Genomic DNA, 14,699 nt, shown 5'->3' with positions numbered 1-14,699 from the left:
AAAAAATATATAAATTAATTAAAGTTTGAACAATTAGATAAATAATTGAATACGTACAGATATGTAGAGAATATTAATTTTAGTCAGTGTTTTTGTATTTCCTTGCTTTTTTTTAAAATTATGTGTGGATTTATTAATTAATGTATCTAGTTATGTGTGCATGTATTTATTTATTTATTTAATTATAATTACAGCAGGTTTGGTCCTACATAATATGTTGTTGTGTTCTTATGACAATACCTGTACTTACCACTAGTAGTGCAAGTGTTGTAATTAGATGCACATAAGTGATTTCCCTGCTGAAAAAAACGAGAAGGGTGTGCTAGGGGCCTGCAATTCAGGGCGATCCTGCATGTGTGTGTTTTTTTAGTTAATGTTTAAGCTACGACTCAGGCCGTAGGCGGGGGCGACACCGGTAGTTATCTATCCAGGACACCGGGAGAAAGTGTTCTTTGCCCCCACCTGCCGAGCACTGCTTTCCCGCATTTCTGTTAACGTTACACCGAGGGCAGGTTCTCGGAAAGGCTGGGGTCGTAAGACACTGTGTACTAGCTAGCAAGGACCCCAGTACACAGGCGGGAGCCGGGGTCAACACCCACCGGTAATTAGCTAGCTAGGACACCTGTAGACAGTGTCCTTCACCCTCACCTGCCAAACACTGCTTTCCCATAGTTCTGTGATGTATCTTTGTGTAGCATAATATTAATGAATCACTCAATGTACATGCACAAACACAACAAACAAAAAAATATATTGAAACAAACAATTCTAAAAATGAAACCGCAATAGAGAATGCTGGGTAACCAGCTAGACCATGCTGGTCAGACCACCTTGACCAGCATCATACCAGCACTGACCAGCTTGTTTTTTTAGAACAGTTTTTTTCAGCAGGGTATATCCAAATAAAAACTCTTTGCCGAGATTTCTCTAATTTCAAAACCAACTATTTGACAGGCATTACATACCTGGATCATGCTGGAACAACACTATACCCTGAGTCATTGGTGAGAGAATTCTATCAGGATATCTGCACGAATGTATATGGTGAGTATTTCTTCACATAACAAATATAATTGGCTACAACTGATGTAATGTGCTGAATTGTTACAAGTGTGAAAAGTCATTTGATTAAAGGGGAAATCTGGGATTGCTAAATACATTTTTGGACTATTTATGTAAATTATGCTCTTGTTTTTATTAACAAGTAATGTATTGGCCATTGCATGTCAATTGTACTATAATATTGCCATTCAAGCATAATATTATCACTGTTTATTGCGAATTTACCTTTTTAAAGATGTGAATGGTGTATGTCAGGGCAAGTCCTTTTAGGATCCCCATTCTCCTTATTCATGGAGAACTACTTGTTGGGGTAACAAATTATTTTCCACTAGTTTAGTTCCCGAACAGAACCATAATTATTTTTCATTCCATTCCACTGCTCCGACCAGTTCTACTTCATACCTTTCAGACCGTCAGTATGGTTGACATTATGGGTTATACCCCTCACGTTCCACGCAGGTCGAGTTATAACAACAAAGTCACACCAGTGACCTGACAGCATGGGAGGACATGCCCCAGTGTTCATATAAAATGGCAGACCATGCGGTACCATGCACTGTCTCTTATTTATTCTCGCAAAGTCAGCGGAGCTGTATCGCACAAGTTGACTGCTCCGCTGCTCCCGTTTTTCAGATTGCATCTTCCCAGGTCCCGGTAGGGTAAGCTAAACTCTGTGTGAGTTGTGTGTATTGTCAGTCTGTCACCAACGGCCTGTGACCTGTGTGTCAGAGCGTGGAATTTGCCCTCCGATGCTGTGTGACAGCTCTCCCCTTACCTATCCCTTTTATCAGAGGATATCGGGCTTTCTTGTGTTGTGCTGACTTAGCCCACTAGCTAGTTTGTATGTGTGTGTTGTCCACCGTACTCCGGTGCCAACCTTGTCAAGATATCCTCCATTGCTATGCTCGTTATCGAGGCCACCGGGCACTAGTCGTCCTTCAACTATTTAAAATTTGAATGGGTCACTTACCTAGATAACCGCGTGTCTAGGAAGGTTGTAAGCCTAGCCAGCTATAAGACGTGAGATTCACATTGCCTTCCCTAGGCATCCCTCTCCCCAGGTATTAATGACATGCTAGTCTACCAACTCCACCTAGCTGCCACTGTGTGTTGTCAGCTAGTTTACCAACTCCACCTAGCTGCCACTGTGTGTTGTCAGCTAGTTTACCAACTCCACCTAGCTGCCACTGTGTGTTGTCAGCTAGTTTACCAACTCCACCTAGCTGCCACTGTGTGTTGTCAGCTTGGCTTACCAACTCCACCTAGCTGCCACTGTGTGTTGTCAGCTAGTTTACCAACTCCACCTAGCTGCCACTGTGTGTTGTCAGCTAGTTTACCAACTCCACCTAGCTGCCACTGTGTGTTGTCAGCTAGTTTACCAACTCCACCTAGCTGCCACTGTGTGTTGTCAGCTAGTTTACCAACTCCACCTAGCTGCCACTGTGTGTTGTCAGCTTGGCTTACCAACTCCACCTAGCTGCCACTGTGTGTTGTCAGCTTGGCTTACCAAACGACGGCCGTTCTTGCGTGTTTCAAATAAACAAGCTTACGTTTAAACGTATCTCTCCAGCCCTGTGGTCATAGCTAGGCTAACCTAAAATTATTTTGCGGGTGCTGTACAACTCCCGCCAGATTATTGTAGCTCTCTACCTTTTACTGTATATTGTGGTAGCTGTTGTAATACAGTCTCCTGTTACTATTATATTAGTTCATGATTTAAGTAATATAATAGGTGAAAAAGGTGTGGAACGCACAGCCCAGAAACCAGGCATCACAGAGGGAGGCCAGATGCACGTCAACCTTGCCGCTCTAACTCGGCCCAGCCCTACACATGCCCTTGGCCCTACCACTAGCCTAAAACAGGTGCTCGCCAGCCCAAGATGGCGATGCAGCCAACCCCCCCCCCAAACCCCACAAACAGGTGTAGAGGCATAAACTGAATGGCGGGGGTCAGCCGTTGTCCAATTTACCCAACAGCACCGGACTTACTTCCCACCAAAGCACCGAAACAGCTGGTCTGACTTCCTGTAGTGTGCCATGGCTTGCATATTGCATTTGAGGGAACGGACTGGACACAGGAGATTTGCTCGCTCCTCCTCCGCAAAGGAGAGGGGCAGCAGGCCGCCAGCTCGAGGGCTTGATTGATGTGAACGGGTGATAAAACCTTAGGCAAAAAGGCTGGATTGGGCCATAATGTCACACCAAGGTCATCTGCCTTCCTTTTTTAAACCTCTGAAAATTATATATTTTTTACATTTAGCTCTACATTAAATTACTTCACCTATCAGTGTTGATAGAGCAGCTTGCCATGGAGCAGGTAAGTGATTTAATCTGTACAGGAAGTCATTAACAGCTAATTTTATTTTGTCTTAACAGCATGGTTTAATCATAATGAAATACAAACACACACACTATGCTGCCAGTCACAGTGTAGGGCGTGAGATGCAACATAAAGAGAGGCTGGAGGAAGCTTGTCTTGAAGTGCTGGGCATCTTGTTATGACATACATGATCTGAATAAGGCCCACAGAATTATGCCTACAGATGGGCGACTTCTATGGAGAACTTTGAACGTTTTTGAACTTCCGAGTTGGTTTACCGTTGGACCAGAGCAAATGTTAACTAGCTAACTAACAAGCTTGTTGTGTGTGCAGAGCAGAACTATAATTAAAAACACGTCTTAGCTTTTTGTAGTTAATAAATACAATGTGAAATGTGATAACTATAGGTTCCTTAACTTCCTCAATCCATTCTTTTAAACATCTCTCCCTAATTTCTGAATAATGCTAGTAACCTTGCTTCAGAGGGGAGGGGCAGGTACCCTACACACACACATGCACACTGGAATATGGCACTGGAACACAGGCACTGGAATACATTTGTGAGTGACAGAGTAAGGGGACTGGAAGAAATATGCCTGGAATGTAAAATGATGTTATTAACTGGTTCCCATTCTTTTAAAATAACTGTTCTGTTCCAGAAGAGTATAGATCACATATGTTTCCGGTTCGGGTTCTGTTCCTCAAATAATTTCCTTTTCCGGTTTTGTTCCCTGTTACTAGGCAATAGCTCTGCCAAACTCAGATTTGTTTATAGGCGTTTTGCCTATAAGTAGCAAAGTAGCCAATTGCAAATTACAAGTATTTTTGTCAACTGTTTTTCCTAATACTTTATAAATAAAATTTAACTTTATAAATACTCAAATTTGTATCCAGTCTTCTTCATCACTGCCTGCCCTGCACTGTAAATAAATACCTCCTACTTTTAGACACCCCTCAGAGCCTGGTTCCTCTCTAGGCTTCTTCCTAGGTTCCTCCACCATGCTTCTACATCTGCATTGCTTGCTGTTTGGGGTTTTAGGCTGGGTTTCTGTATGGCACTTTGTGACATCTGCTGATGTCTTTATAATTACATTTGACTGATTGATTTGCACCTGAATTTCCGACTCAGAGACTGTTGCTGCTCCACACCAACTAAATAGGCTGCTGGGTCCTCTATCTTCAAGGTCCAGTTTAGTTAAAATTACGTTTTCCTGTGTTTTGTATCATATTGTACAACAGCTGATGAAACTAACACTGTAAAAGTGTGAAAACATTTTATCAATGTTATCTCCTGATAGTTGCTGGTTGAAAATACAATTTACACAGGACCTTTAAATCAGACTATGTGCATGGGCGGGTGTTTGGTTTGCCTGGTGACATCACCAGGCTTTAAATTGGTTAAAAGACCAATAACAAAGAGTTCCAAACCTCTTTGCCAATAACAGCTAGTTTTAAGTTTTCCCCTCACTCATACCACTCCGACAGTCCTAGCAAAATTCTTGCTTGAGAAATAGTTTCAATATATTCTTCTAATATTGTTGTTTTTAGGCAACCCTCACAGCCATAACCCCAGCAGCAGACTGACACATGATACAGTGGATCATGTCAGATACAGGTAAGCCTCTCCTTTCACAGAAATAATTAATCACCATTATACCATCCTAATGAATGTGACTGTGTGACCACTAATTTATGCCCTCCTATTGAGGACATGTACTGAACAGAAATGTATTTTCTTGCAGGATATTGCAGCATTTTAACACCACTCCAGACGATTACTCAGTGATTTTCACCTCTGGCTGTACGGCAGCTCTCAAATTAGTCGCTGAGAGCTTTCCCTGGAGGCCTCCCACTGCTATGGAGCCAGCCAGTCAGTTCTGCTATCTGACTGATAACCATACCTCGGTGGTCGGTATCAGAGGAGTTACTTCAGCACTGGGAGTAGTTTCTCTACCTGTCTCCCCCGAGGAGATAGAGGCCAGAGCCAAAGATGTGGTCCAGAGTGAAGGCAGCAGTTGCCAGACACCACACCTCTTCTGTTACCCAGCACAGAGCAATTTCTCTGGCAGAAAATACCCTCTGGGGTACGTGAGGGGCATCCAGGCGCGGCAGCTCTACCCAGCGTGTGACAGCAAGGGCCGGTGGTTCGTCCTGCTGGATGCTGCCTCTTTTGCCAGCTGCTCTCCGCTGGATCTGCAGGAGCACCCAGCTGACTTTGTTCCCTTCTCCTTCTATAAGATGTTTGGCTTCCCCACAGGTTTAGGGGCTCTTCTCGTCCGGAATGATACAGCTGCCCTCCTAAGAAAGACGTATTTTGGTGGAGGGACAGCAGCGGCCTACCTAGCAGGGGATAACTATTATGTGCCAGCGCCAAATATGGCTAGCCGGTAAACTATTGCATGAGCTTTGAAATGTAATTATACACGTGTAAATGAACAAATGTGGTTTTTTGAAGTTATTTATGAAGTTGAGTGAGCAAGGCTTAGAGAGAAAATATTTTGTGATTTTTTTTTATTATTTATTTTTATTTATTTTGTGACACATCTTGTGGTTTTGTTCTCAAATTAAGGTTTGAAGATGGCACCATCTCTTTCCTAGACATCATTGCTCTAAATCATAGTTTTGATTCTCTCCACACGCTCACAGGTATGTACATGTGAATAATTGAAAAGACATGGATGAAACAAAAAGTTATGCATCAATATCATCTGTCATTACATTAAGTATCAAAGTAAGAACTCTGAATTTGAAATCATTTTCAAATGGTTGAGTGGCTGTTCATTAAATCAATTTGACAGAAATCTTTAACATCAGTAAGGAGGGGACCAATATTCTACAGAGATTGAAATGAGTCAATGAAACACTTCTACTATTGTATTGCAGCTCAGTATAATTTTTTTCTCCTTCAGGAGGCATGGACAAGATCCAGCTGCATACATTTGGTTTAACACGCTATACCTACATGTTGCTGTCTAGTCTTTGCCATGGCAACGGACAACCAGTTGCTCAGATATACTCCCATAGTGAGTTTGAGAACCCGAACACACAGGGAGCCATCCTCAACTTCAACTTGATGGACTGTCATGGACAAATGATTGGATACTCTCAGGTCCACTCAAATGAGCTTATTTTATTTACTACACCCTCAAGTTTTTTTTTGCATTTATTTATTTCACACATCCACACAGAAGTCAATTCAGAATTAACAAAGCCTAAGTGTGTTATGAATGCAATTAATTTTTCTGTCTTACATTTCTGCTGATTGATTTAAATGTCTAGCCATTTTCCATTTTCTCGTCTCCTTAGGTGGACAAGCTGGCTAGCCTTTTTAATATCCATGTGCGGACAGGTTGCTTCTGCAACACAGGTGCCTGTCAGCTCTTCCTTGGCATCACCAATCAAGTGGTGAAGAGCAACCTACAGGTGAGTAATGAATTGTAAGTGTCATTGCACGTGTTTGTGCAAAAGACGATAAAGATTATTCTTCATCTTAATATACTGTTGTCATGTCCTCTTCTGTGTTCTTCAAGGCGGGTCATGTCTGTGGAGACAACATAGACCTGGTAGACGGCCGTCCAACGGGATCTGTGCGTGTATCCTTCGGCTACATGTCAACCTTCCAGGACTGCCAAAACTTCCTGAACTTCGTTGCAGACTGCTTTGTGGAGAAACCAGTAAAAGTGGACCAAGATAAACTAGACAGACTGAAATCGAACACCTCTTCTAAAGGTTCCAGTCAATGTCTCCTCAGCATGCTTACCAATGGTAAACCTGACCACATAGATGAGAGAGTGCATGCATCTACAGATCCAGTTGTGAACCAACGTGGAGGGAAGGCCATCACCAAAGATGCAAAGAGCCATGAGAAGGCCCAGACTCTGACTAACATTTACATATATCCAATCAAATCCTGTGCAGCGTTTGAGGTTTGAGCACATTTCACTTTTAATATTGTTTGGCTGTCATCAGATCTACAATGCAAATGATTATAGTTCACCAAATACCCATATTATCATTTGATAAAAGTATCAAAAACCTATCGTTGGATATTAGTTGTAAGAAGTACTATTTCATCAACTAAACACAATTACAATATGCGTGTTTGCCTAGCAGTACTATCAATTGATTTCTCACTTCTTCTGTGTTTTGATTGTGATATGGGTTTATGCAGGTGACTGACTGGCCAGTGGGCCCTCTGGGTCTGCTCCATGACCGGGGCTGGATGGTGGTGAATGGTAATAGAGTGTGTCTGAACCAAAAGAGAGAACCACGCTTATGCCTCATTCATCCACAGATCTACCTGCCCTCAAACACACTGCACCTGCAGGCCTCAGGTCAGACATCTATATAGTCAGTTCCAAAGGTTGTGGCACCCTTGATAAGGATGTGCAAAAAAGACTATAAAATAAATTATTCAAATCTGAGATATATTATATAAATAATGTATGCACTCACTACAGTAAGTCACTCTGGGTAAGAGTGTCTGCTAAAATGTAAATGTTGTATGCAAATGTTTTTCAATTATTATTTTATACTAATACAACTGCCCAGAGAAAGACATTTTGTTAAACAAGTAATAATGTTTTAGGCACCCCTGTTTTCAATACCTTCCCATACCTCACCTTGCAAGGATAACAGCACTGAGCCTTTAAAAAAAAAAAATGTGATTGGAGAACACATTGGCAGGGATCTTAGACCATTTGTCCATACAGAATCTTTCCAGATCATTGGTATCCTTCGTCTGCGCTTATGGACTGCCTTCTCCAATTCAAACCACAGGTTTTCAATGGGTCTGAAGTCCGTAGACTGAGATGGCCATCGCAAAATGTTGATTTTTGTGTTCAATTAACCATTTATTATTTTGTTTTGATGTGTGCTTGGGGTTATTGTCTTGCTGAAAGATCCACTTGTGACCAAGTTTCAACCTCCTGGCAAGGGCAACCAGATTTTTGGCTAAAATGTCCTGGTACTGGATAAAGTTCATGATGCCGTTGACCTTAACAACGGCCCCTGGACCGGTGGAAGCAAAATAGCACCATAACATCAAAGATCTCCCATTGCCTCCAGAACAGCCTGAATTTTTCATGGCATGGAAACATTGTTCAATTGGGATTGAGGCACCTAACGTGTGCCAGAAAAACATTCCCCACACAGTACACCATTGCCACCATCCTGTACCGTTGACACCAAGCAGGATGGGGCCGTGGACTCATGCTGCTTACACCAAATCCTGACTCAACAGGAACCTGGATTCATCAGACCAGGCAATGCTTTTTCACTCCTCAGTTGTCCAGTGTTGGTGATCGCGTGCCCACTGGAGCTGCTTCTTCTTGTTTTTAGCCTTTAGGAGTGGAACCCGGTGTGGTCGTCTGCTGCAACAGCCCATCCATGACAAGGACTAACAAGTTGTGCGTTGCAAGATTCCGTTCTGAACACCACTGTTGTGCTGCGCCATTATTTGCCTGTTTGTGGCCTGCCTGTTAGCTTGCACAATTCTTGCCATTCTCCTTCGATCTTTCGTCAACGAGCTGTTTTCGCCCACAAGACCGCAGCTGACAGGAAGTTTTTTTGTTTGTCGCAACATTCTCGGTAAACCCTAGATAGACACTGTCGTGCATGAGAAGTAGAGGATGCCGGGCCATTTCTGAAATACTGGAACCGGCACGCCTGGACCGACAATCATACCATGCTCAATGTCAGTTAGGTCATTCGTTTAGCCTATTCTAATGTTCAAGCGAACAGTAACTGAATGCCTCTATGCCTCTCCGCCTGCTTTATATAGCAAGCCACGGCCACGTGACTCACTGTCTCTAGGAGCGAACCATTTTCGTGAAAGGGGTGGTGTACCTAATAAACTGAGTGTGTGTATGTGTGTGTGTGTATATATATATATATATATATATATATATATATATAAATAAAATGTTTTATTGTGACACGTCAGGAATTTTTATTCAGCAGCACCCCTCAAATACATTTCAGTAACACATTTTCAGAACTGTTCTAAAAGAGTTCCTCTTCTCTCTCAGGAATGAACACTATTTGTGTCCCTTTGGAAAACCACAATGAGCCACACCAGAGTCATAGGGTGTGTCAAAACATGGTGTGTGGTGACAGGTGAGTTGGCTTTCTTATTAAACTACTAGCTATGTCTTTGTAGAGTAGGCTTGAAAGACATGTCATCAGAATGGCATGTTTCATTTTGACGCATTTTTCAGATTTTTTTTTTCAATACCTTTTAGTCACCTTCAGATGTTATAACAGATCATTTAAAAGGATATTTGACCATCCCCTTGATTCCGAAGTGTTGTAATGGTTGTTATTGTATTCTCTCCATCCAAAGGGTGGAGACAGTGGACTGTGGCGATGAAGCTGCGTCATGGCTCTCAGAGTTCCTTGGACAGCCTTGTCGTTTGATAAGGCAAAGTCCTGATTTCAGTCGTGACATGAAAAAGGGCCATGAAAAAGGTGAAAGGGAAATGTCCTTGGTAAACTTAATTTCAGATGCAATACTAGAGTATTATTTTACATTTTAGTCATTTAGCAGACGCTCTCATCCAAAGCGAGTTAGTTAGTGCATTCATCTTAAGATAGCTAGATGGGACAACCACATATCACAGTAGTTATCAGCAAAGTCAGTTCGAGGTGAGGAGGGGATTATTTAAGATACTCTTTGAAGAGGTAGGGTTTCAGGTGCTTTCGGAAGATGGGCAGGGACTCTGCTGTCCTAGCTTCAGGGGGAAGCTGGTTCCACCATTGGAGTGCCAGGACAGAGAAGAGCTTGGACTGGGCTGAGCGGGAGCTGCCCTCCCGTAGGGGTGCCAAGAGACCAGAGGTGGCAGAACGGAGTGCTTGGGTTGGGGTGTAGGATTTGAGCATAGCCTGAAGGTACGGAGGGGCAGTTGCTCTTGATGCTCTGTAGGCAAGCACCATGGTCTTGTAGTGTATGCAAGCTTCAACTGGAAGCCTGTGGAGTGTGCGCAGCAGTGGGGTGACTTGGGAGAACTTGAAGGTTGATAACCAGGCTGGCTGCAGTGTTCTGGATAAGTTGCAGAGGTTTGATGGCACAAGCATGGAGCCCAGACAACAGTGAGTTCCAGTAGTCCCGACAGCAAGTGCCTGGATTAGGACCTGCGCCGCTTCCTGTGTGAGGTATGGTTGTACTCTACGGATGTTGTAGAGGATGAACCTGCAAGAGCGAGTCACTGCTTTGATGTTTGCAGAGAACGACAGGGTGTTGACCAGGGTCACGCCAAGGTTATTTGCACTCTGGAAGGGCAACACTGTGGGGTTCTCAAACGTGACGGAGAGGTCTTTGAGAAGGCAGGCCTTCCCCGGGAGGAAGAGCAGCTCCGTCTTGTCGATGTTGAGAGAGGGAGAAGGATTTAGCAGAATGGAGAGATGATAGGATAATAGAGGAGAGAGTAGTGGGATAGAGACTGAAGATTGTGACGGCGCATGGCCATCTGGGGAGGCCCACGCACCTGGGAGCCAGGCCCACCTACTGGGGACCCAGGCCCAGCCAATCAGAATTCGTTTTTTCCCCCACAAAAGGGCTTTATTACATACAGAACCCCCCCCCCCCCAGACAATCCTACAGCTGAAGAAACCAGATGTGGAGGTCCAGGCTGGCGTTACACTTGGTTGTGAGGAATGGTGGGGAGTCCTGCCAAATTCTCTAAAACAAAGTTGGAGGCAGCTTATAGTAGAGAAATGAACATTCAATTCTCTGGCAACAGCTCTGGTGGAAATTCCTGCTGTCCTGTCAGCATGCCAATTGCATGCTCCCTCAACTTGAGACATTTGTGGCATTGTGTTATGTGACAAAACTGCACATTTTAGAGTGGCCTTTTATTGTCCCCAGCACAAGGTGCGCCTGTGGAATGATCATGCTGTTTAATACGTTTATTGATATGCTACACCTGTCAGGTGGCTGGATTAACTTGGAAAATGCTCACTAATGGGGATGCAAATACATTTGTGCACAGAATGAGAGAAATACACTTTTTGTGAGTATTGAACATTTCTGGGATTTTTTTTTCTTCTGCTCATGAAACATGGGACCAACACTGTTGCGTCTATATTTTTGTTCAGTATATTTTGTATGCATGAATTTTTGAATTTTCTTTGCCCTCTTAAATGCATAATGACTTGCCCCAGAGGTCTCTTCCACTGCCCTCTCATTGGTGAATGAAGCCCAGTACCTAATAGTCAACCGTGCCAGTGTCGATTTGCTTCAGAGACATATCACAAGCAGGTATAGTATAACATGTTATTATTGCCTGAGGGCCTCACTCATTCTTGGTGGAGGACATTGAAATTTGTGACATACTAAATTCTGCATTATAAAATGGGTTGTTTGAATCCTGGATGCTGATTAGTTGATAGCAGGGAGTTATTCACAACAATCCCCAGGTAATTTCTGTTAACAGTTACATTTGAATTATCAATTATTTTTGATTAATGTGAGCCATCCTTTTTTTCTTGTTCCTTGTGGTTCATCTAACCACTGTGGGACAGACAGGAATCCTCTGATGACCATCAGCCTCTTGACACCCAGAAGCTTATTAGTCGATTTCGGGCCAATTTAGTCATCTCTGGAAAGGAGCCATTTGAGGAAGATGATTGGTCACACTTGACTATTGGAAATACCCATTTCCAGGTGAGGATGCGGATCATAAACGGTGACACTTATTACCGAAATGGTCATGAAAAGCTATAACTGCATCATCTCTTTGTGATGTGACATGAAGGTGGCAGGTCGGTGTGGCAGATGCCAGATGATCGGGGTTGATCAGAGCACAGGAGCCAAGACCAAGGAGCCTCTTCTGTCTCTCTCTGCCTATCGCAAGGGGAAGGTCAGTGTAAAACAACTGCTGCAGTGTGCTTGTGTGTATGTGTGTGACAGAGAGAGAGAGAGAGAGCGGGGAAGTTTGTGTTTAATTTCAGTGTGTTCCAGGTTGTGTAGCGTTTTCAGAAAGTCCCTATACCATGACACACCATCTGACTTACTACTGGGTGGACTGCATTTGCAACGGTCTGTGTTATTGACCTTAGATCAGAGGTAGCCAGAGTACATAGAAAAGGACAAAGAAAGCACACAGCAAAGTACACAGTATCCTTTATCCCCAAATTACTCCTTTTTGGATACAATGGCCATTTTGCCCATTCAGTAAGTATGCTGTAAATGTGTTCTGATTGTTTTTTAGGTGACATTTGGTGTGTACCTGGTCCACCAATCACTGGGAGACTCTAATTCTACCCTATCTGTTGGCTCTTCTGTAAAGTCTGAAATGTCATGATAAGGTTACCAATTCCAGATGTGTTTTCGTTTGTCTGGACTGCATAAAAATGTAAGAAAACATTGCATGGGATACAATTTCAATTTATTTGAAGTGTTTGCATAAGTGTTTGCATATTGCTAGACAACCCAGGTAATAACAGAGCTCATACAGACTGAAGTGTAAATCAATTACTGTACCTTTTTAGTTTACATGATTTGAATGTTTTGTAAATAAACAAAACGGTATTTTGGGGTTTTATCTTTGAATAACTGATTTGGTTAACTTCGTCCTTAAACATGTGGATTAAGTATGTTTGCTTACCCAAATAAAAACGGGATTTTTCTGTGTTTTATATATTTTCACACTATGAAGTTGGAATAATACTGTGGAATAATGATAATGCCCTTTTAGTGTAAGAGCTGTTTGAACCGACTGCCTGAAATTTCAGGCTGTTTTGGTGGGATGGAGTTTTGGCGTTCCATGGTGACATCACCATGCAGTAAATGAGTTAATAGACCAATAAGAAAGTTCCAAACCTCTCTGCCAATAAAAGCTAATTTTCAGTTTTCCCCTCCCCACTCAGACCACTCCCAGACAGTCCTAGCAAAATTCTTACCCTGAGAAATTTCCCTTTAAAAACGTCTGAATTCGACCTTTAACCTGGGTGCCAACTAAAAAATGTATCACACCGTTCCCAACCATGTTGCCCTCCCCTCTGTCCCCAGACTGGGCTTGCAATGAGCCTGCACTGAAATACACAATTTACTATAAAGAGTGTAATTTTATTAGATTCATTGGAGGATATTGCTTTAGGAAAAAATGTGTTTCTTGATTTGATTAGAAAAACACTTTTTATGATGATTTGCAGAATAGTTGTGAATAGACACACATGCATATTCAGATGTTTGATTATAGTCAACATGTCTCAACAACACTGAATGATTGGCTAACACTGCTCATTCTTGGCAAGGTGTTTGCTTGTTTTCGAGAACCACATGCCCATCAATTGTGTACTCAAGGGACCTCCAGTTAAGTACATTCCCAGGGGTGAAATTTAAGTCGCTTGTGAAGCGCTGGATCTCACAAGGTGACAGACCATAATTCCACATGTGCACATCAGTGAGTTGACCAATAAACGCTTGTCCCTTATCGAAATTTCCACCATAAGAATCCTGGTCCTGGCCTAGGATGATGATGGGTTTTCCATTCAGCACACTCCCAGCAGTGTATCCCATCTTCCTTGCACTCGGCTTCCCATTGATCCAAACCTGACTGAGTCCGGTGACTGAGTCCCAGCTCCCACACAGAGACATCCACATGTTCTGCTCACCTGGTAGCCCTGTGAATGCACTTCCCACATATCTAACATGTAGCTCCATGTCACCATTAGACTCTTTGAACAACAGGAAGTCATTGGTGCTTGTCGGAGTTGCCATGGAAAAGATGGAAAACGCCCTCTTGACATCTGTGAAATACCTTTAGGAAATTCATAATACCCACGTTAGCTAAGCCTTGGAAATACATTTTGTGGCTGAAATTAACTAAGTGCAACAAAAAAATAAAACATGTATTACCCACTTATTTACTAAGAATTACCACAGAAAAATTAATATTTCACAGGTGTTTGACTGCTGCTCACACCATAGTATTGTTGCCCATATGCATTGCACAGCTTTCTAATGCTAGAATCAGACAGATATTGAAGTATTGAATACTACATTGATTACCTGAGACATACTGTCACAGAAGAATAGTTTTCTCCTGTTGGCATTAGCACCACATGATCAGAATCGGACTCCTTTGGAAATGTGAACATTTTACCTGAGAGGTCTGATGAGACAGAGAGAGGACATTGTAAATACTGGTAGCCTCTGTATGATGAACAAATTATATATGTTTTTTATTTAACCTTTGTTTAACTAGGCAAGTCAGTTAAGAACAAATTCTTATTTACAGTGACGGCCTACACCGGCCAAGCCCGGACGACGCTGGGCCAATTGTGCGCCGCCCTATGGGACTCCCAATCACAGCCG

The 14,699-nt window shown here is 42.7% G+C and overlaps 3 protein-coding genes across 5 annotated transcripts in view; 1 reads left to right on the top strand and 2 right to left on the bottom strand.

Annotated features, from left to right (window-relative positions):
- zgc:110045 (PCBP_like_KH domain-containing protein) overlaps positions 1-2,170 on the bottom strand; it is a 19,081-nt gene extending 16,911 nt beyond the window's left edge. Inside the window, exon 1 of the mRNA XM_014199733.2 lies at positions 2,033-2,170. The gene's annotated coding sequence lies outside the window, so the exon portion shown is untranslated. The remainder of the gene's footprint in view (positions 1-2,032) is intronic.
- The window catches only part of mocos (molybdenum cofactor sulfurase), a 14,779-nt gene extending 1,761 nt beyond the window's left edge, over positions 1-13,018 (top strand). The window contains exons 2-15 of one of the 3 annotated variants that reach the window (XM_014199695.2): positions 955-1,044; positions 4,931-4,997; positions 5,125-5,769; positions 5,952-6,028; positions 6,292-6,491; positions 6,689-6,805; positions 6,913-7,308; positions 7,554-7,716; positions 9,412-9,499; positions 9,726-9,850; positions 11,543-11,639; positions 11,903-12,044; positions 12,136-12,240; positions 12,592-13,018. In XM_014199695.2, coding sequence (XP_014055170.2) covers positions 955-1,044; positions 4,931-4,997; positions 5,125-5,769; positions 5,952-6,028; positions 6,292-6,491; positions 6,689-6,805; positions 6,913-7,308; positions 7,554-7,716; positions 9,412-9,499; positions 9,726-9,850; positions 11,543-11,639; positions 11,903-12,044; positions 12,136-12,240; positions 12,592-12,684 — 2,405 coding nt within the window. In that variant the 3' untranslated portion in view covers positions 12,685-13,018. Of the gene's footprint in view, positions 1-954; positions 1,045-1,514; positions 1,738-4,930; positions 4,998-5,124; positions 5,770-5,951; positions 6,029-6,291; positions 6,492-6,688; positions 6,806-6,912; positions 7,309-7,553; positions 7,717-9,411; positions 9,500-9,725; positions 9,851-11,542; positions 11,640-11,902; positions 12,045-12,135; positions 12,241-12,591 lie in introns of those variants that run through there. The other 2 variants (XM_014199712.2, XM_014199704.2) reach the window with 2 other exon arrangements.
- LOC106604759 (serum amyloid P-component) lies at positions 12,752-14,699 on the bottom strand. The gene is made up of 3 exons (XM_014199767.2): positions 14,621-14,699; positions 14,394-14,496; positions 12,752-14,142 (listed from the first exon to the last, which is right to left on the bottom strand). Exons 2-3 carry the CDS (start codon positions 14,480-14,482, stop codon positions 13,623-13,625), a joined length of 609 nt encoding a protein of 202 aa, XP_014055242.1. The 5' UTR covers positions 14,483-14,496; positions 14,621-14,699; the 3' UTR covers positions 12,752-13,622.

This window comes from Salmo salar, chromosome ssa01 (genome assembly GCF_905237065.1).
Source record: "Salmo salar chromosome ssa01, Ssal_v3.1, whole genome shotgun sequence".
Taxonomy (NCBI): Eukaryota; Metazoa; Chordata; class Actinopteri; order Salmoniformes; family Salmonidae; genus Salmo; species Salmo salar.
Note: the sequence above shows the minus strand (reverse complement) of the source record. Positions and strands in the feature narration are given on the sequence as shown.

Coding starts and splice junctions, on each gene's coding strand:
- LOC106604759 (XM_014199767.2), bottom strand. CDS start 14,482: ATGTTCACATTTCCAAAGGAGTCCGATTCTGATCATGTGGTGCTAATG. Junction 14,143..14,393: donor TCTGTGACAGTATGTCTCAG/GTAATCAATGTA, acceptor AATTTCCTAAAG/GTATTTCACAGATGTCAAGA.